This window comes from Pelecanus crispus, chromosome 3, assembly GCF_030463565.1.
Source record: "Pelecanus crispus isolate bPelCri1 chromosome 3, bPelCri1.pri, whole genome shotgun sequence".
In the NCBI taxonomy this organism is placed as follows: Eukaryota; Metazoa; Chordata; class Aves; order Pelecaniformes; family Pelecanidae; genus Pelecanus; species Pelecanus crispus.
Window position 1 is genome coordinate 66693610 of NC_134645.1, and position 22879 is coordinate 66716488.

Sequence of the window (22879 nt, forward strand, 5' to 3'; positions counted from 1 at the left end):
ACAGTATAGTTTGTGAAGAAAGCTGTCTTTTCATGAGGAAAGCTTGTTTTCTGCTAGTTCCTTTTTAGTGGCAGAGCTGGGGCGCATTAAAAATCACCTCTGGGTGGAAGAGTGGAGAATTAGGTTGAGTAGTCTTTCATGGAGCTGTGGAGGAGTGGCTTGGTAGATTTTTTTTTTATTTTTTTTTTTTTTTTTAGTTCTAGTTGGTTGCTCAGCATTCACAAGTACTTCAGAATATTACATTCTGGTGCCACTCCTCTCCCAGTTTATACTTGTGCCCGGCATTACTCTGTCCCAGGTGTAGAATCTGGCATTTGGACTCGGTACATTTCATCCCATTAGTCATTGCCCAATGATTCAGTCTATCTAGATCCCTCTGCAAGGCCTCTCGTGCCTTGAGGGAGTCAACAGCACCTCCCAGTTTAGTATTATTGGCAAATTTGCTAATGGTGCATTCGACTCCTGCATCCAGAACATTGGTAAAAATATAGAACAGAACAGAACCTAGAATTGAGCCTTGAGGAACACTGCTGGTGACCGGTCACCGCCCAGATGTAGCCCCCTTCACTACAAGCCTTTGAGCCCTGCTGTTCAGCCAGTTCTTCACCCAGAGCACCAGGTACCTGCTCACCTCACAGTTGGACAATTTGTGCAGAAGAGTCCTGTGAGGGACAGTATCAAAAGCCTTCCTAAAATCCAGAACCACTACATCCACCGCCTACCCTTCATCCACTAGGCAGGTGACGTTATTGTAGAAGGATATTAAATTAGTTGAACAGGACTTTCCCTTTGTGAACCCATGTCGCCTGTGCCTGATGACTGTATTGTTCTTTAAATGTCTTTCAGTAGCACCCAGTGTGATCTTCTCCATAATTTTTCCAGGCACTGAGGTTAGACCAACAGGTCTGTGGTTTCCTGGGTCTTCCCTCACGCCCTTCTTGTAAATTGGAATAGTGTTGCCTACCTTCCAGTCAGCAGGAACCTCCCCAGACCTTTGGTAGATTAGATGGAGAGGGGTCATACTGTAACATCTGCTAGCTTCTTCAGTGCTCTGGGGTGAACTCTGTCAGGTCCCATGGACTGGGGAACATTCAGCTGATACAGCTGGCCCCTTACAAGTTCAGTGTCCACAAATGGTAAGTCACTGTTCCTGCACTCGGGGTCCTCTGACTCAGAGGACTGGGCATCCCAAGGTCTATGAATATTATTAAAGACAGGGTGGGAAGGGGAACAAACAAACAAACAAAAAAACCCCCAAAACATTGCCTCTGCTTTTTCTTCATCCCTATTAGTCAGGTGACCATCTTCAACAAGTATTGGTTCAACGTTTTTCTTAGACCTTCTATTGCTATTAATGTACTTTAAAAAGCCCTTCTGGTTATCTGAAACAACACTGGCCAGTTTCAACTCGAGTTCAGCTTTGGCCTTTTGTGCCTTCTCCTGGCAAGCCATGACTCTTAATCTTCCTGCGAAGCCTGACCTTGCTTCCAGAGATCATACAATTTCTTTTTCCTCCAAGTGACTAGCACTCATGGAACCATTAAGCCCTCAAAAGCAGATTCCCAGGGGACACTGCTAAGTAGCTCCCTGAGCAGCTTAAAATTTGCTCTCCTGAAGTCCAGAGTAGCAACTCTGTCTCTGTACAAAAGAAAACAAAAATGTGGGGATGGGAGGAAGAATGAGGGGGGGAGTAAGGAAAGTGGTATGTAATTGCATAACTGAAAGCCATGTAGCTTCTACTGGCGGTTCAAATATGTTCTGGAATTTCATTTGCCACTCTTTTGTTTAAGCGTATCTTTATTTGTATAATAGTACACAAAAGTGAAATTTTGTATGACTTACTACACTGTGCCTTAAAACTAAATATTTGAAGTAACATTTGTGTGCTTTGACACCTTTTCTGTCAACTTGTCACCTTTTTTTTTCCTTGTGGTTGAGAATTTGGTGATTGTGTTCCTTTTTTCCAATAACTGAAATACCCCTTTTGTACATATTAAAGTATAACTAAACCACAGCACCAGTTGCAGAGTGATGTATGTTACGTGTGTCAAATCTTTGTGGTTAATAGCATATCTCAGCCTCTGTGCATTACTTTCTGTAGAGTGTTATCTTTGTGGTCTTGTTCTCAAGTTGTGAAAATTGCTTACTTTCCCTCAATATATCAGAGTGAAGTTGGAGCACTTGCTTTGTGAACAAGCAGCAGTCTAGAGCAGGTCAACTATGAGTTACCTGTCACCATTTCACAAAAGCTGTATTAAGAGAAGAAGGGTGCCAACCCAGACATTGAGAAGCTAAGAAGTAACAAGTAAAATTGGTTGAGTGACCTTCACTTTTTCTCCCTGTGAATGCCCATGCAACAGCCTTCAATAATTACAGGATCATGTAATTTTCCTTCCCCTGCAGCTGCTCCCCCGATATCCCTGGCGCTGTTGGTGCTTAGAACAGAAGCTTACTGTACGAGGAAACTACCAATGCTGCTTTTAATTTTTGTACCGCTGACTAGGTTACCTCTCATGTTGTTCACTAAATGTGCTTCAAATGCCTTCCTGTATATGGAACTACAGTACAGCTTCAGTGTTCAAATTGCTTACAAATGTTCGTAGTTTATTGTAATCATTGCAGCTTCCTAAAAAGACTGCTGGAGTGGTAAAAACGGCATTGTCAGAAATTCCATTGGAATCCAGGCTTTCCCTAGCAGGCCTGTTGCCTTTTGGCAAGGCTGAGTCAGGAGGCAGTAGGATTCAGTAGGACTCCCCTGGAGCGTAGACCCTAGTACTGCAGCCTTCGCATCCCCTCTCCCCCATGTGCCCCCCCACCCCCCGCATCCCGATTTAGTTTCTGAAGAGCAAGAGAAAGCTACAGGAGCTGGGCTAATCTCCTCTAACTTCAGTAAATTCATACTGTCTGTCTTGCTGGTATAGCCGTATAATACCAACAGAGGGGTATGATCATCACAGCTTATGAACCCAGTATGGGCTATCTGATGGACTTGCTTTCAAGGGGCATGGGTCATCTGAGGTTCTGGGTTGCAAACAAGAAGCAAGCTGTCTCTCAGGAGAGAAGAATAATAAATCAGCTTGCAGTGCTCATATGTGTTCATACTGGTGACAAACTAGTCCATTTGGAGAGAAGTATTTGCAATTTTTATGTCTAATTTTTCCAGTGTATTTTCTAGTGTATTGCCTTTTCCAAACAATTTAGAAATGTGTTTGGCTGTTCTTATGTTTGACTAGGTCCATTTATCAAAGTGCCATTGTTCTGTTTCTTCTAGTGCCTTCACCAACGCAGATTGTAGTAACATCTGAAAATTTCAAAACTTTCTTGCATTGGCAGTACCCACCTATGTCTGAAACTCCTCATTTTATTGTGGAAGTCAAACCTTACAAGTAAGTTCTTTTTGTCATTTCCTATGTCTGATACTCTCTAGAAGCATATGAAAGCAATCAGTCGATGGTAAATTCTTTTGTTTCTGTGTGGTGAAGTAGTGTAGGGTGAAGGTTGCCTAAGTGTAAATTAAGGCAAAATTTGTCAAGTAACAGGATGGTTGAGGTTGGCAGGGACCTCTGGAGGTCACGTGGTCCAACCCCCCTGCTCCAGCAGAATCACCTAGACCCAGTTGCCCAGGACCATGTCCAGATGGCTTTTGAATATCTCCAGGGATGGAGACTGCACAACCCCCTGGGCAACCTGTGCCAGTGCTCAGTCACCCTCACAGACGTTTTGTCACAGGCATTGCATTGTGCAATATGTTTCAATACAATTGAAATTGTATTAACTATTACTTGATCTGTTTTACAGCATAGGTTACTATAAGGTCGTCTCAACTTGTGTGAACATTTCAGCTCGTTTTTGTGATCTCTCAAGGGAAATACATGATCCTTTTGTCTCTCACTGGCTTCGAATTAAAGCTGTTGTTGGGTCACAGCAGTCTGAGTATGTTGAGACAAATGAGTTTATTTTGCAAAAGCATGGTAAGTTCCATCATAAACTAAACCCTGTAATTTTTTTCCCAAAATGTAAAAAGTTGTAATTATCCTTTTTGCTGTATAATTGTGTCTCATTTGGGAATATCATGAAGTTAGGAGCGGAGGGTGAAATGAAGCATGATGGTTGTTCAGTAGGAACTTCTGTAGTTCTGCTTCTGTAGGGACTTGTTAGCCCTGTCACTGTGGTATCTGAATATTTTCAAAACTTCTAAAGGCAAGAAAGTGATGCTGACGGTGCATTCCGTGCATCCTTCCCATATTATTGCCTGGTGTCCCAGACACCAGTTTGGGGTAGGAAACTGCCACTGGAAGCTGTGGACCTTTTGGCATCATTGAAGGAGCATTCAGGTGGTTGGTGATGCCTTGCTTGACACTATAGTCCCACGTACTGATAGCTTTGAGTGTCTAGATACTATCTAGAAGCTATGGGAGTCCACTGTCGCTGGATATCTAGCAGTTACTCATTCTTCATGTAAATCCTCTGGGCTGCTTCAGGAGAAATCCGTTTTTGGCATCCATATTGTAAAGGTAAATTGGGTGTCTAGACTCTAGGCCAACCTGTCCAAAACAGCAGGGCAGGTCCCAGCATTGCATGGGCAGTGCAAAGCAGACACAAGAGAGTGAGGAAAGACTGAGAGACTTCCTCTTGTACTTGCTTCATTCTCGACGTATAGCTTTCAGGCAGGACATTGCCCGTGAGATTCTCCCTGACTTGGGCTGTGCTGTATCTATAGCTGGATTTCTGCATTGCTGGAGCTGAAGAAGTGAGTCCCTCTTTGTTTTCCACTATGATCCCCTCCCCAGCCAGCACTCCCGTGACATGGAATCAGTGGCTGGTTTCCAGTGTTTGACAGAGGGACAGAAGTCATGGTAATAATGCTGAGTTTGAGAGTTTGCAGGAAACTGATAGCCAGGTATGGAGGAGAGAGGCAAAATTGTTTTCCCGTTGAACAAGAAGCTCATGTGTTCGGTCAGATTATTAGACACCAAAAACTCTCGTAGGCCATTGCCATTGGAAATCAGGCTTCTTAAGTACTGTTGCTCAGGGTGAGATTTGTTTAGATTTTCAGATAGCCTTTGTTCCAGTACAGTATTGTTTTTAGCTGAGCATGATTTATGGTGGGATCTAGTCAGCAGTATTTTGTGTTCTGTTCTCATTTGCATATATATGTTTAATTGCTTTGTTGTTTTTTTTCCTGTTGTCAGTGAGCTGAGTTTTTATGGCCTTATGTGTATAGGAAAGTTGGATTGCTTAACAGTGAAATTCTGCACGGACAATCTCTGTTTCCATTTTAGAAGCAGATTCATGAATGTATCCAAATGCCTCTGTTACTTCCAAGTGTCACAGCTACGCGATATTAACAGCATTGAAATAACCATGTAATTCTTCTCAAATCTGTGATGAATTTTGTCAAGTTAACTATAAATAATGTATTTTATGTTAAAAGCTTTGGCCTAATAGCAAGGGTGCAATGTGTTGCAGGAAAAATAGGACCACCAAAACTGAATCTCTCCAGGCACAGTGATGAAATCATGGTTGATATTTACCATCCTGCATTCCCATCTGTGGAGTTTCTTCCTTGGGTCAGAGATGTTTATTCAGAGCTCACGTACTTGGTGACTTTTTGGGATATTAATAATCGGGTAAGTTTCAAAATGAAAACTTCAAATTAAAAATACTTGTTTACCTTAAACGCATAAACAAGGGGTTCACTCCTATGACACACAGAGCCAACAGATATCAAGAAAACAGTTGACTGTAACATAGGACTACCGAAGCCCTAAAATGTCAAGTGTGTCACAGTGAGATATGTGAGCGGAAGGTCTGGATTTTAGTTGTCCAAATGGAGGTCTTATGCAAGAATGTCATTTTTGTTATTAGCTGTACACAAGATAGTTACTTGAACCCATGGTATTGTTTCTGTGTACATGCTAAAACATTGGTAACTTTACTTGTGCCCCTTTCACTTGTCTAGCTAGACCTTTCATTTAAGAAGACTACCTTTCAAGATATTGATACCACTTTATTTAGCAATCGTGGAGGGTGAACTTGAGGAAAATGATAGTAGGTACATTTATTTACAGTTACCTTTTCATATGCATCCAGGTATAAGTTCTATAAGTGAATTAGGGGTGTGAATCTCAACTATGAAGAGCACAAATTTTAGCTGAAAGCACCATGGTCTGATCGAATACAACATCTTAAGGTAGCTCATAAGCTGATAGCCGAAGTTCATGCAGCTTCTGCAAGGCATATGGATAGGCACATAGATGATGTAGGATCCACATCTACGAGTGTTTTAACATTTTTTTGAAGTGTTGGAAGATACTGTAACATTCGTGGTGTTGTATTGAGTCAAACGATATAATGTGACTTTCATTTTTTTGCAGAGTAAAGAAGAGTTCTCTGAAGAAAACTGTACCTTGTATAAATGTAGCCTCAAGATCCCAGTTCCTGCTGAAGGTTCCACTTACTGTGTTTCAGCAAAGGGAAGTTTATATGACGATCTGATGATTGGTGCCCCATCTGAAGAAAGCTGCATTCATGTTCCTCTCAGGCAGACATTGAGTAAGAGGATTCTAAAACTTTTGTAAGAAGATACTGAGTCTGACCAGAGATCTGTTCTAGCTAAGTATTTGAGCTCTGGTGTAGCCATGAGATGACTTGGATGCCTGTGGGAGAATATTAAAAAAAGGGAAAGCATGGTCATTCTTTTCCAAATGCACTTTCCCAGTTCCAAAGCCCTTTAAAGATCATGTATTATTTTCAAGTAACCCTGACCTTTTTTTTTTTGGGGGGGGGGGGGGGTGGGGGGGGGGTGGGGTGGGGTGCTTTTCCTGCTTCACTGGTATTACAAAGCCTGTTTCCATTGCACCTGATCATTGTGTAATTAACAAATGAGAAGTGGATCATTCACTGAGTTATATGATTTTCAGAAGCATTGTCTGTCTCTCCACAAATGGCTTTTTGCTCAGTATCATCCCTGAGGAAAATGTATACAGACTTTCTTGAGTTTGAAGCAACTATAAACTTGTGGTCATAAAATTGAGGTATTGACATCTTTTTCTTATTAAAGAGAACAAAGGCAGCTGGTGACCCAATTTCATATCTGTGATAACCTCTTAAAAATGTCTTAATGTTACGTCATTATGGCCCAAAACTTCACTAGAGAAAAGGGATAAAATTGATAGAAGCAGTTGTGTTCTTTCTTTTACACACAAGAGCAGCGGTATGATTGAGGGGGAGGGCATTAAGGAGAGTCAGCCTAGTGGAATCATACTAGCAATAGTTAACAATGCTGTTATTTTGGAAGATTTCATGTTTTAATTTTATTGTACATAGACCATGTGTAATTAGTGTGTCAGTTAATATGCTGTCACATGGAAAACATACAAACCTGTTCATCCCCACTTGTCATCTCTAAGGAACAAAAAATTAGTTATAAAATTCCTTTACCTCTACAAAACCATGGTTGTGTTTATGTAAATTGAAACTCTTCTGTCATTCTAATTCTTATTTACTTGCTACAATGCTTTATAAATTAAGTTTTCTTGAGTGAAAAAAGGTGATAAATTGACAAATTAACACATTACAGCTAAGCATTCTGAGCTATTACCATTTCTGACGTTATTCTAAGTGATACAGCAATGGTTTATTTTTCCAAACCCCCTGACAGATTTTGCTCTAACTTCTTAGGCACACAAGATGTCATCATTTTGTGTGGTGTTATTCTGAGCATGAGTCTAATTCTGACAGTATGTTGTGGCTGCAAGAAACTAAGGAAGAAGAACATAAAGCTGCCTAAGTCTTTGGTAAGTTCAGACTTCTTATCTGCGTCAGATTTTTAATATCCAGCTAGGTAACTTTTTATAACTATAACATCTTTATGCCTATCTTGTCGTCTTTTTTTTTTTTTTTTTTTTTCTTCCCCCCCACAGTCTCATAGACATTTGGGATTTATACCGGTCTAATATTCTGACAGCATCTGCAACCAGATGCCTGGTATTTGTTTTACCACTAGACTTCAGTCTCTTTTTAACTGAAGTAGCAGTAGTTGGTCTAGTTTGAGAACTTAGTTCTTAAAAACCCAATGTGTGTGTACATAGACAGGTTTGTATTCATTCTAGTAGCAAAGACACAGAACCACAGAATCGCTGAGGTCGGAGGAGACTTTTTGAAAGATTGTCTAGTCCAACCCTTTTGCTCAAGCAGGGTCAGTGAGAGCAGGTTGCCCAGGACTTTGTCCTGTTGGGTTTTGCATACCTCCCTCCAAGGAAGGAGACTCCACAACTGCTCTGGGCAACCTATTCCAGTGTTTAACCACCCTGACAGGAAAAACTGTTTTCTTACCTTCAGATGGAATTCCATGTGTTTCAGTTTGTGCCCATTTCCTCTTGTCCTGTCACTGGACACCTGTGAGGTTGCTTCCTTTACATGGTGATGTTGTGATACTGCTAAGTGCTACAGTGTTCTTAAAGTGATGGCAGAGTAAGGAGGAGGGGGGAGTAATAGTGCTGTTAGGAAGAGGGAAGAGCAACTAGGGGCAGTCTGCTCTCACACTGAGCAGTCACGGGGAGGAGAGGTCAGCAGCTGCTCTACCTAAAAAGCTCCCTGTAGCCGTTCTTGAGAAACAGAGTGGATGTTCCTTAAGGAGCAGCAGCACTCCTTGCTTGCACATCTGGCAAGAGCGGAGTATCTGACAAGTACTGTTAGAACGTCCTCCTGGTGTCTTGTTAGTCACAGCAACTGAACAATCAGGAGCAGTTGAAACAGCTTTCAAGAACTATGTGAGATGGTGGTAAATGGTAATCATATCAAGAGTGTATCTTCTCAGCGGATGCTTCTAGAGAGAAGAGGCAATGATCTTCAATTCTGTGGTCTTCAAGACCCTTTAAAGTGAATCCTCTGTAGTGCAGGGGTAGCTGGATGCCTAAGATCTGCCTGGAGCCTGCTTTCTTTAGAATAGAATATTAGGAGGTGAAATTGCTCTGACTAAGTGGAGATGTCCAAGCCAGTGATGCTAGCTAGGTCCCTTTGTAGTAAGCAGTAATGTAGTCCATCAGCTTGTGCAGCACAAGATGATTCATCTCACTCTAGAATAATACACCTTTCTGGTCAGACAAAACACTCTAAAATGCCTGTTTCTCTCCATGGACTGTGACGGAGTCATGAGACTAGTTCAGAGAGAGCCATTCACACTATAGACTTCAAAAAAAATCAGATGAGAGAAACCTGCCTGATGGTCACGGCCCCAAGCCTGTCAATGTTCAAGAAGCATTTGAACCATGCTCTTAGATGTATGGTTTAACTTCTAGGTTGTCCTGAGTGGAGTCAGGAGTTGGACCCTGTGATCCTTGTGGATCCCTTCCATCTCGGGATATTCTGTGATTCTGTCCTTTTCCATTGAAGTCTCTAGTGACAAATATAAATTGCAGAGCTTGTAAGGATAGTTTCAGTGCAGGTGATATGAATAATGTAGGATGGTAAAAATGAATAATTAATATCTTAGATTAATTATAGATTTTTAATAATCATTTAAAATAATGCATAATGTAAATAATTAGTATGAATAATAAGTTTGGTGATATGAAGTTCTCTCTGTAGACTTCTTGGAGCTGCGAGCCTGTCACTGACCTTTTGAATGTGCACTAGACAGTTCTTTCTGTACAGGTTGTGACCAAAGTGCTTTACCGGAGGTTGTCTGAAAATGAAACATGTAGGGAGTTTTTTCCATCTGTTAAAAGGCTAGGCAAGCTGTCCTACCTTAGGACTGCTGCCCTCCAGTGATCTGCTTCCTGGTGTCTTTAAGTAGATGCTAAAACATCATTGGAGTGACTTTCAGCAAGTTGGAATTCTCCAACGGAAGGGAAAATGAGAAAGTAACCATCAAGTAGCTGCCTTTGAGAGTCTCATATACCCAAAGAAAAGAAGAAAAGAATCCATTGCCATTTAGATCTCAAGAACTTTTAGATGGTCTTTTCTACGCTGTTTGTGCCTCCCAAGAATAACATGTCCGTCATGTACAGGTCCTACTTCCACAGTGCAGCTGTCTTTCAGTATGGGCATTGAATGATTACCTTCATTAGAGAAAATGTTCATTTAAATGTTTTAAACATCCTTATTCGTAGTAGAATCCTACCAGGAATATGCATCTAATGAAATGGGACAGATGCCTTTACAAGACTTCATCACGCTTGTCTGCTGCTGGATCACAAGAATCTGATGTTTCAGCAGTCCAGCTGTAGTTAGAGCCATTCATTTTCGTTCATTTGTCTCACAAACAGTATTTCAAGAGGCCATTTCCTTCCACCCACCATCTTCAGTCATTCCAGTTTGTCCTGTGCGTGATTTGTCCTGTCCTAGATTTTTATTGTAAGATTTGTGATAAGGGCTTACCCTTTTTAAAAGGAGCCTGGCCTTAATTTACTGATACACTGTGGGCATCCCCCTCTGCTTTAACTTCACTGTCTTTTTTTTTCAGTGCCTCTTATCTTTAAATGGTAGCAAATATTTTAGTGGGTAGAAAACACCCACTCTAAGAGAAAGAGTCATTGAAAAGCATCAACTTTCATTTTTAGCTTATACTTAAGTCAACTTTTGTGCTGCCTGCTGGTGCTTTTTCTGAGCCTAACAGGAATGGCAAGGCTGCGTCTCACTATATTTGTAGAACGCTTACAGATGTTCACAAAACACTTAGGAATTTTCTTGGTGACTCTGGCTGGTTTGGTTATACAACATATATTTTTGATTTGGAGAAATTGTAATCGTTCCTGTAAATTTTAACTGATATTTGCCACAAATAATTGTCATCTTACAAGAGAGACGCTGCTTTGTTAGCTTTTGTGAATTTTTTTTTTTTTTCCTGTGAGTGCCTATAGGGCAGTAAGATAGCCTCCTGCTTACACGTTTACCCAGCATTAATTTGTTGTGGAACTATGCAAAGGCCATGCAGATTTTGTCAAGGTCCTAGTAAGATCTGAAATGGACTTCTCAAACTCTCCTCCAGAAGATGTGCACATGAAAGTTACTGGGAATTCGTAGGTGGACAAGCCCTTAGAAAAGAAAGTTAGGAAATAAACTGTTGATTACCTTAACTGTTATGGATTCCTTGGGATATGTTATTTATATTTATCCTTGACCCTGGCTTCCACTGGTGTATCTCTCTAGTCTGTTGAAGGTTCAGGTGCTGTCATTGGAGACAGGAAGATATCTGAGCACCTGCACATGCCAGGAAATACTGCTGACATCCAGCTTAAGCTCGCTGGCTGTCACTTTGCTGGTATTAGATAGTGTACGCGAAAGAAAAATATTAACTTACCTATGATAAGTACTTTTCTTCCAATAGCAACCATATCTTAATTACCCTTGTTACTTAAGATGCTTTGAATTGCATTCCAGTTAGTGTAGTAGGCTGTGATTCTTCTCTTTGAAGCTAGAAATAACTGCATGAATTACTAAATTGTCTTGTAGTCGTTACTCAGTGACTCTTAAAGAACCTTTGGTACCAGGAAACCCACAAGAGTGTTTTCTTCTGAAGGCTTCCTTCTTTCACGGATGGGAATTAGGAGTGTTTGCACCATCTTGCTTTGGTCAAAAACTCACCAAGAGAAAAATGGGTTTCCTTTTTGAGAACAAAAGTCCGGGATGTAGTTGTATAGAGGGTACTTAGTTCATCCTTGGGGTCCATCTCTAAGCATTGTCAGCTGGCACTGTGAAATGTAGAACCTGTGTAGAGTACAGGGTGTTCCCTTAACACATTTTTAGGACTATAATTTTGAGCCATGTGAAAATCCTAAAAGGATGGAAAGGAGAACTCACTGGGTTTTGGTTTTCACTTCAGTATAACATGTACTGGTATGGGGGAGAGATAGGAAGTTGTAAATGCAGCTTTTAGCCATCGTTTCCATGGCATTTTGTTTTAATTCGCATTCCTCAAGTATTCCAGCTTACACAGAGAATTATCTTCTCTTGTTGCTTACTGTGTGACTATTGGAGGCAGATTTCTGCTACCCCCCAAAAAACTACAGCTGCTGGTCCCTTCAAGGTCAGTGTCGGAATAGCATAAGTATCCAATATTTTTTCACGTATCTGTATAAACAGATTTTCGAAAGGTACATTAATCCTACCAGCTGTTCATAACATTTTCAGCATCTATGCATTATTGATTGTATTCTGGTTTCTGCAACTATCTTTTAAGCATCTGCTTCTTATGAATGGTTGGTTGCCATATGTACTCATGGAAATTACTCTGAATGTTCTTTATACAGTATTCTGACTGTTTCTGCGTAACAGAAAATGAGCATCCAGAGAGGATGATTGCTGAATGGTAGTGAGGTTGTAGTGTGGTCTGTTCTCAGTGTCTGGAGCCACCTTAATGCCCTTTTTCCTAGTTTTCCAGTGGTGGTCCTCAATTCCCAAGGGGATCACCTCACCTTAGTGGTGCTAACACAGCTGTTTGTGAAACTCACTTAGATTACAAAGAATGCTCTCCAGGGGGTGTTTGCTTGCTTTGTGGTGGGGTGGGTGGGTTGGTTGGTTTATTAAATGCCAATAGTTTCATTGATCCAGCATAAACCACAGTACCATCAACAGTTACCAGGGCAACTGAGGGGAAAGGTAATGGGGCTGAAGTGAGAGATGAAGGCAGGTTCTAATGAAGTTGGCACACTGTGAAGGTATGAATGTAAAGGTACGGCCTTGCAGCCTGCTGATCAAGGAGGATTCTTGAAAAGCACAGTCAGATTTGATCATCTGGTTTTGATGGCGCTCTCAGTTCTTACACTAATACAGGCTGGGAGGTTCTTTTTGGCTATTTGTAGCTTTTCTGGAACGACATTATTTTTCTCCCCCTCTTCTTAAAAGTCTTTTCCAACCTAAACAATTCTGTGATTCTCCTACCTACATCCCTTGCTTCCACATTTCCCTCACCCTGCATTTTCAGTCAGATTTTTTTTTTTTACAAGGTATCTCAAAACCCAGTGATTGTGTACATATTATTAAGAAATTAGTTTATAGTACTTGATAGTCCATGATGCACATATATAGTCAATTATGAAATTTGGAAAAGGATGCTATTAATTGCATAACCCTTTCTCTCCATGCTTTCCGTTAGCTTTAGGGAACACGGTCATACAGCTGAAAACTTACCCTACTTTGTTTTTCATATGTATTCTTGAAAATACCTTTTAAAAAAAAAAAAAACAGAAGAATCTAAACAGCCTGAAGGCACGTCATAATCATTTAAAACAAGCTGGAGCCTGGCCATTAGGAATGTATGTGGAGGGGTTTCAAAGTGAAACATGAGAGTTTGTCGCAGCATTGAGGGGGTGCTTATTCTGAGACACAGGAGAAATAACTAGGAAGACTTCAGCACAGCTATGACTACTGGGTGTGCATAAAGGTTCTTATGTCATTGTAAAGATTGCTTTCTAAAGTTCTCAACTTCCCTCACAGTTGAGGCAGTTGCCACAAAATATTACAGTCATTGCAAGTGACACTCATTAGCTAGAGAGTATGAAAGGTTTCCTCAGTTAGTTGAAGAGTATGACAGCTTTTTCTTCCTTTGCTGTTTTCCTCTACGTTGCAAACTTCAAATGACTTAACCTACAGTGGGTGGCATGAAGTGGATTTGGTCCTTGCAGATGTGTTGGCACATCGAAAGCATTTTCAAGAGCTTGCATGAATGAGCTAATGAAACAGTTGAAGTCATAGGCTAATGACCGTGCCAGATTCTAATTGTGCTGATTTCTGTTGGGATTGGTTGTAATGACATTAAATTTGTATTATGAACTTGTATATTTTTTTTTTTTAACATCTATACTTTGGCAGAAGATAAAGCCAATGAATTAGTAGATTATGGAGAACTAAAAGTTTTTTGTTTGTTTTTTTTTTTTCCATTTAAGGTCAGTGTGATAAGAAACCTGAACACAGACAGCATTCTAGAATCAAAGTCGGAGACAAAATACGTATCTGTAATAAGCATCATGCCAGGCCAGTCAGCAACTGATGAAGTAACGTCACTGGAGGTAGAGCCAAAGGAAGAAACTGTTAGTCCTGAGAATTCCAGTGAAGGAGCATCTTCTGTTCCTCCCCCAGAGGCACCGGCCAAAGCAGAAGAGGTGTCTGTGCAGGAGTGCACAGAGGAGGTATCTTCTGATAATGAACAGAATCGCAAAGTAAAAGAGAGTTATTTCACTTCTGACAGTAGCCGAACGGATACATGCAGTAACTCTTCAGGCCCAGAGGTTTCTGCCACAAAAATACAACCAACAGCCATTCCAAGCAGCTGTCTCAAGTTTTCTGGCTATGACAAGCCTCATGTGCCATTAGATATGCTGATAGATGTTGGCGAAGAACAGCCTGTCATTGCTTACAGGCCAACTGACTAACCAGGATAGCTGAAGCGTTTAACCACAACTCAGGAAGAACAGCATTACTGAAGATTATGGGAAGCCTAGATGATATTACAAACATCAGCAAGTTGTACTTGTTCTGATCCAACCAGAATAACTAATGTACAACTTAGTACAGTGGGATCCTGAAACGGGACTGAAAGTAGTGCCTGAGAAAGGCATAAAAAGTAGGGAGAAATTTCATAATGACCACTTCTAGAAGTGTTTGTGTATATGACATAACTCGCTATTTCCTATTTGAAATAGCACTCTTTTTGTTTTTTTAACAGTACTCTATGGACTACAGACTTCGCGCAGGAGTATAAAACAGTAGCTGTATCATTTTTCTGTTTCAAATCCTTTTCAAAATCAATTTGATGAACATAAAGCTTAAGAAGTCCTTTACTTGGTTATGATAGAGATGTGCAAGAAGTATTTGAGAGTTTTTGCCTTTATTGAAGGTATTCTCTTGCTTGTCTTTTTCTCTTGAAGAGTACTTTTGAATTAAACAAAGGACTGTTGTTTCTTTTAAGTAAGCATATGCCTATAGCCTTTTCCTGTATATCTTAAGAATTTGATTCCATGGCCAAGAACCGGTTACTTATAGTTGTTTCTGCAGCTAGAAGTATGTACTTCCAGGACTGTTTCTTTGTACGTTTGAAAGGGAAACCAGTATCTGATGATTGTTATTTTGTAAGCTGAAAATCAAGCACAGGAGCATGAGTGCTTTGCGTGCACTTGTTGTAGGGGGCGGACGCACACACACACACGCGCGCGCGCACAACTGACCTCCTCTTGTAACTTTTGCAAGGTTAAATGTATTTTTTAATGCCAGTTTCTGCACTGGAATTACAAAAGCCACTGAATTACCACCCTCCCTGCAGGTATGTCTTCTGTGTGCTGGGTACTTAACAAGTAGCCAATAGCACAGGGATAGTTCAGATGTTTAAATTGCTCGGGCCAACTTGCAGGTTTTATAATTGTGAAATAAAGAAGTTTAAGGGTGCACCAAGCACCAGATTCTTTTATTAGCTGTGACTAGCTGAAAAGGGGAGGCCACAGTGAGACAAGAATGTGCTCCCTGGGTCAATAAGCTCTATTTCCCCCAGTCTTGTTTCCAGCACTTGCTAGTAGTGATATTAAGAGAGCTCCTAAAAACAGGGCAAGTGCACGATGGTATTTCTGCTAGGATGCAATCCAGCAGCCTGCAATGTGAGGACTTCTTGGGACAGGGAATGCGGAAATGCCTTACTAGCTACAGCTAGTTAGCCTTGCTTTTGCAGTTCTGTAGTACCAAGTATCTGAGCCGTGTGGTTTGGAAGCTGCCAGGTAGTACTCATCTATGCATTTGCACTTAACTACTACATGAGTTTAAATGAATAAACTAATACTCTTGTGATGAAGTAGTAGTTTGCTTAAGCTTCTGGATATTCATGCATAGCACCTCGATGCAGGATATCAGTGCCTAACATTTACAGGTTCAAAATCATTTAATATTCATGCCTTTTACATACATATCGGCTATCCAGTATGACACACATAGAAGGTTTCGCTGCTTCAAGCTGTTTCAGGTGAGTTTTGCTCTTGTTATGGCTGCTCAGCATTCCTCCCTTCCTGTCTCCTAAAGATGATTTGGGGGATGATGGAATATAAGATTCCAAAACATTATGTCCTGTGCAGGAGAAATTGTGTCACACGGCTTTGGCCTAATGCCTGACAATATTTCTAAGAACTTACTTAGTTCTCATTTTTGTGTGGACATTGTAACTTTTTATTATCAGATCTGCAATTAACAATGAAGTGTTGTGGTAATACTGCATGCTGGCACAGAAGCATCAAATGTTGTGCTTTTACGTTTTTTCCACGTAAATCAATAATGTAGTTTAAAAAAAAAATATCATTCTTGTGCTGATTTTGGCTGGGATAGAGTTAATTTTCTTCATAGTAGCTGCTATGGTGCTATGTTTTGGATTTGTGCTGAAAATGATGATAACACAGGGATGTTTTAGTTACTGCTGAGCAGTGCTCACACAGAGTCAAGGTCTTTTCTGCGTCTCACCCCACCCCACCAGCGAGTAGGCTGGGGGTGCACAAGAAGCTGGGAGGGGACACAGCCAGGACAGCTGACCCCAATGGACCAAAGGGATATTCCATGCCATATGACGTCATGCTCAGCATATCAAGCTGGGGGAAGAAGGAGGAAGCAGGGGACGTTCGGAGTGATGGCGTTTGTCTTCCCAAGTAACCGTTACATGTGATGGAGGCCTGCTTTCCTGGAGATGGCTGAACACCTGCCTGCCAATGGGAAGGAGTGAAGGAATTCCTTGTTTTGCTTTGCTCGTGTGTGCAGCTCTTGCTTTACCTATCAAACTGTCTTTGTCTCAACCCATGAGTTTTCTCACTTTTACTCTTCTGATTCTCTCCCCTGTTCCACCATGGAGTGAGCAAGCGGCTGGGTGGTGTCTATGGTTCATTCTTCTCCCTGGAACTGCAGCATTCCTCCTACGCATTTGTCTAAAGACTCCACGACCCCATCAGGCATTTTATTTCAGGAGTTCTTTACCCCTAGAAAGTGTTTTCTAATGTCTAATGCAAGTCCTCCTGACTGTAGGAACATAATTATCCACAAGGGGCCTGCTGAACATACTTTGGTTCTTGTCTGAAGTTTGTAACTGAACTACTTGTAAATACTGTAAATTTCACGTTTTTACATTGAAATAAAAAAAAAAATCTCAGAATGCAAATGCATATGCTCCCCTCTTTCTTACTATTACTATTTGCTTTTGTACTGAAGACTAAATCTGCTTTTGAAGCTTGCTCAGTTCAAGTTACATGTGTATGCTTGAGCATTATTGAAAATGAATAGAAAACACTGTGGGCAGTATTATGTGTGTAATTATATGTAGCCAGTTACTGGATTCTCCTTGCCAGCTGTATGGGCATGTAGAAGAGCTAGTTTTAAACGTAGGTCACTTCTCATTTGTCAAGGTATCCTTTGGGTGAAATACCACTCGCTTCAGGCAGCAGTGGAAGTCTGACTTTGCGGATGTGATTTACATTGACATATTTTTTGATAGAGGTCTCTCTCCTGTACAGATGTGAGGTGGTGACTTTGCTGTACTCCAGTAGTTGATCTTGGAGAGGGATGAGGGCTGTTTTGGGGGTTGTTTTGCAAGTTAATAGCAACTCAGTTAATTAGAGGAAGGGTGGAGGGCATGTGCAGTCCCATCCCAGAAGACAGGAACTGTAGGTAGTGGTGTGTGCTTTCTGCTACTAAATTTGCTAGAGTTGAGGCCATTGAAAACGACCGCCACGATTGCACCCTGCTGCAAATGCAATTAAATGCAAACCCAGCAATTTTATTTGAGAGATGCCAAATTTCATTTCCTGTGAGAAAAAGAACATGGAACAAAGCTTTTTGGCTGTTGTGATTTAACCCGGCAGGCAGCTAAACACTACACAGCTGTTTGCTCACTCTCCCCCTCCCAGTGGGGTGGGGGAGAGAACTGGAAAAAAAGTAAAATTCATGGGTTGAGGTAAAGACAGTTTAACAGGACAGAGAAGGAAGGCAAAATAATAATAATAAAAATATACAAAGCAAGTGATGCACAATGCAATTGCTCACCACCCGCCGACTGATGCCCAGCTAGTCCCTGAGCAGCGATTGCTTGCCCCCTGGCCAACCCCCCAGTTTATATACTGATCATGATGTCATATGGTATGGAATAGCCCTTTGGTCAGTTTGGATCAACTATCTTGGCTGTGCCGCCTCCCAGCTTCTTGTGCACCTGGCAGAGCATGGGAAGCTGAAAAGTCCTTGACTAGCATAAGCAGTACTTAGCAACAACTAAAACATCAGTGTGTTACCAGCATTCTTATACTAAATCCAAAACACAGCACTATGCCAGCTGCTAGGAAGAAAATTTATCCCAGCTGAAACCAGGACACTTGCAAGTAAGTATCATGGGGTGATCTAAATTTTTTGGTTGAATGGTCATGTTGCAGTAAGCTCGAAACTAACACCTCTGAGAAGTGTGAAAACCAGTTATGCTGAGCATGGAGGATTCTGTCCTGAAAAGCTCAGTGCACTCATTCCTGAATGGCAGGAAACTGCAGCCACACAAGATCTGAGATGTCGTATTAAAAAAAAAAACACCAACAAAAAAACAACAACAAAAAACACCAAACAACTCAAAATTACAGGGTGTTTACAGATTCAATAGCGGTATTTGGGAGATGATGGTGGTGCAGGCTGTTGTTAGAATAGAGTGAGCTTCTAGAGTTCGCAGTCCTTGGATGATACGGAGATGATATTGAGAATTTGAAAGACAACCACAGAACTGAGCCACTGGCTGGAAAGTGTGATGCTTACGAAGCTGCATCATGCAGAAGAGATGAGTGAAAGGCAGTTTCTTTTTTTTTTTCTTCTCTTTCTTTTTTTTTCCTTTGGCCAGGGAAACCCCTGGAGCTTGCATCTTTCCAGGTTTTATTGCCCGAAGTAGCTACCAGAACCATTCACGCCTTCTGCAGCCCAAGCCTTGATTGCAGATGTGGGGGCAAGCATCCCAGTTCCTTGCATCTCCCTCCCGGCGCGTGCCTGCCAACCTCTCGCCCTTCTCGTGCTGCGTGGTGAGTCAGGCCGGCGCAGTCTGCGGTCCAGACAGGGCTTCGGTGGCCAGGCACAGAGAGTTCCAACCGCTGCCGATGAAACAATGAATGCGTGGGTCTTATCCTGCCCACACGGGTAATGTTTGAGGCGTTGCCTCAGCTGCTTTTGGTGGCGGTGTGTTGGAAAGAGTGAGCATTGGCACTACCAGGCTTTGAACCTTCCTTTCTTTACTGTAGTAGGTGGACCAAGAGAGCGTGAGCAATGTTTGTGTTGTACCTCTCTACCAGGCTTATCTGTGGTTTCTGCTGGCTAAGTGATCTCCTGGCACCTTTCCTATAAAGATTACCTGAGCAAAAGCAATGAACTATGGAATATGAATTCCACGTGTCTCTAAGCTGGTGGGTTTTTGTCTGTAGATGATTTGGTGAGGGACCCACAACCTGAAGGCACACAAGTCTTTTCTCAATGGGCTTAAACAAGCTACAGCACTTCTGAGCAGTAGAGGGGAAAAAAAAAAAAACACATGGCTTTGCAAATGAGAAAAAATGACAATTTTAAAGCAGCTTGTCATTTAAATAAAAGGCTTTGAGCTATTTTGGGGTTTGGTATTACCTACAGTTCCTAATGAATGTTAGTGTTGGTTACTAAATTCCTGGTGCAATTCAGTGTCTTGCACATCGTTAAATAAATATTGTATGTGCAAATAATGACTTGCTCCACAGTGAGCCTTCAGCAGGTCTTCATCTTTATGTTCAAATGTTTCACTGTCAAAGTGCAGCTATGGCATTGGGAATTTCTAACCGTAATCTTTAAAATGTTGACCCGAGCCCTTTAACAGTGAGGGTTGAACAGTTCGTACCTGTGGGCAGGAAGCAGTGAAAGCATGTGCTGTGCCCTGAAAGTCAGCCTTGCTTCCTCAGAAACTTCTCTGTAAGAACCCATGTGATGCAATGCCTCTTCCCTGAAGGGCTGTGAAAAAAAATCAAAAAAGTCCCTCCTGCCTGACTTGGGGGACGATCTTTTTTTTTCTTGTTTTCTTTTTTTTTTTTTTTTTTTTCTGTTTTTGTTTTGTGTGTGTGTAGTGATTTGTTTTCCCACTCCCCCCTGAGGTGGCGAAGGGCACATGACAGACCAGAAGAGGCTGAGGGAGCTGGGTCCCTTCAGCTGGGAGAGGCGACGGCTGGGGAGGGGATCTAATTGCAGTTGCCAACTACATAAACATTTGCAATAAAGACAGACTTTTCTCTGCGGCCTCCAATCAAAACACAAAAAGCGGCTGTCGTAAGTTGCAGCGGGGGAATCCCGCTAAGAGATACGGGGGAAAAGCTCACAATGGAAGTGGTTAAGTGTGGGCTAGCGCTGCTCTGAGCGTTAGGCTGGGCTGGATGACCTCCGGAGCCCCCTCCCAAGAGCGGCTTTTCTGTGAGTCCACGCTGGTGCTTAGGAGGGTGAAAGACTGAAAAGTACGGCCCCAATTGGGAATAGTCTTTGGATCCAGAATAATCTGAACCACTCCTTTTTCATTGCCAGTTTCTGTGAAATGCCACACACGAGAGAGACTTGTCTGGCCTCTGCCGGTTGCTAGAAGTATTCTCTGCATGTTTCAGGAGGTTCTCCCCTTCCTTCATCTTCCTGCACGCTCATCCAGGTGTTTAAGGGAAACCCACCCTCACATCCACTGCAAGTATCAGAGACACACATCTGAAAAGCCAAAGGTGATGCTGCAGAAGCAGTTCCAGGGTTAAATTTTCTCCTCTTATGGATAGGAAACAACTCATTCAAGAGAGAAAGAAAAAAAAACCAAAACCAATGAGGCGGTGCTGTGAGTCAGGCAGCCTCCAGCAAGAATGTACATGACCCCTACCTCTGTGTAGCAATATCCAGTCCTCAAGAGAAGGAAATCTGTCTACCCAGCATTCGGATAGGTTTTTATTCCAGAAATGGAAAAAGTTCTCATGCCCGTGGTTCTATGTCGGTTCACAGAAACATCAGTACTGCTGTTTCACAAAAGTTTGGATCAAAAAGATGCTCCAGCGTAAGCTAGGATGAGCTAGCGGTGTAACTGCTTCGGTGGACTCTGCTGGGGAAAGCAATACATTTTCATTTTCCATTTCTTCATAAAGTACTGTTTCGGAGTATTCTTAAACAATATTGTTTTTTACAAGTTCTCATATTTTAAATAGCATTGCAGCACACGTCATCCTATAGCGTTCCTCAGTTGTTTACATTTTTAAATGTACTATACATGTATTCTATGAAACCCAAGACGTGTGTGTATGTACATGTCTGTATATATGTGTGTGTGTAGCTGGTGTTTGACTATAGCTATTTCTACCACACAAAGCACTGAAGCAGCATGACGGATGTTGATGAGCAGGGCAATGGTATGGATGCTGATAACCTGGGGATTACCAGCAGTTGTTTCAATAATCACAAAAACTATGTGAAGAGTTACCGATTACTTCAGGCTGCCAAGTCCAATCGCAGATAAAGCACTATCAGAGTGCAGCGCGCAGGAAACCCCAAGTTTTTCCACGGGATGAGCATCTCTTTCCCCGTTTCACCACCTATCAGAGCAGCCTTTTCTGAGCGAAACCCACTGGCGCCAGGCAGGCTGGCCCTCAGCTCTGCGTTCGTAGGAGGAACCGCCATCAAAAGCGATTTTGGCAAAGCTCCACACTTCAGCTCCTGGCAATGGGCTGTTACACGGGGTACAGGAAGGTGTGTTGGTACAATTCAAGTAAGCAAATACTCAACCTGTGACTAAACTCGGATGACATTTCAGTCTGGTGATCCGTTTATAAAAGTTCCCTATTCCTGCACTTGAGCTCGTATAATATGATGAAATACTAATTGCATTTGGTGTGGGGAACTACTTAAAGGTCATTGATTTTGAAAACACTTTTGGGAAATGGATAGATAAAAAGTTCCCAGCCGGTGATGGCAGGGTGGCCTTTCTGCCTTCTACCTCCGTTTTGGTTGGGTTTTCTTCTGCATTTCTTCTCAGTTCGTTAATTCCCTTAATTGGGTTACCTACTTAATTATGCAAAGCTACACATCTAGCGTTTTAATGTATCTGCTGCAGGTTTGGTGCTTGGATAATGAGGTATGGGTGATCAGCTGAACTGAGAGCCTGTGCCCATGAACCTGACCGAGGCCAGCTTCTTGATTAGATGTTGTCCGGTTTGCTGAGTATAACCGGTTGCCTTTAAATAAAAAAACACCTTAATCTGAACCAGAAGTTGCACCTTTTCCCAAAGTAAAGAAGATTATTAGGCAAATTTTTGTTTCTGCAGAGAGGTAGCCTTCACATCCATTATTTCTCTAGCGGGCATTGTTACATAGTGCTGTGCTATGTCATACAAAATTTGGGTTTTCTCTTCTTGCTTGTCAACAGGAGCTTGCAAAAGGAGAATGCATCCTGACTTCTGCCCAGATGCACTGGTGCACGAGCAGCGAAGTACACATGGATGTCAGCACCGGGGAGCTTTTGGGGAGGGAAGAGTGAGGGGCAAGGCTGGGCAGCAGGGCCAGCAAGGTCCCAGCTGCCTCCAGCGGCACCACGTTCGCCGCCCACAACCGACTCGGCTGAGCTTTCCACACATCCCGGCAGCACGAAACCTGGCTGCCACCGGGCAGGCACACACGTGGCATTAAAGCATTTACAAACGCAAAGCATGATTGCTTTCTCCGGGGAGCTCTGGCATCCCCAGCCCTGCCGTCAGGCTCGCAGGGATGTGCATATTGGAAAGGCAGGATTCAGGACAGCGGCGACAAACGCCAATATTTGTGCAGGCAGCGTCGCGGCACACCCACACCAGTTGGGGCATAGGAGTCCTGGCAGTCTGAAAGTCCAACATAGAGTGGCACTTTGGCCCGATGGGCTGGGCTC

General features: G+C 42.1%; 1 protein-coding gene across 1 annotated transcript; it reads left to right on the forward strand.

Annotated features, from left to right (window-relative positions):
* The first annotated feature begins 3294 nt into the window (after positions 1-3294).
* Positions 3295-15139, forward strand: IFNGR1 (interferon gamma receptor 1). The gene is made up of 6 exons (XM_009484899.2): positions 3295-3386; positions 3799-3971; positions 5470-5630; positions 6378-6555; positions 7684-7799; positions 13890-15139. The coding sequence occupies exons 1-6, from the start codon at positions 3343-3345 to the stop codon at positions 14373-14375; spliced, it is 1158 nt and encodes a 385-aa protein (XP_009483174.2). The 5' UTR covers positions 3295-3342; the 3' UTR covers positions 14376-15139.
* The last annotated feature ends 7740 nt before the right edge of the window (positions 15140-22879 follow it).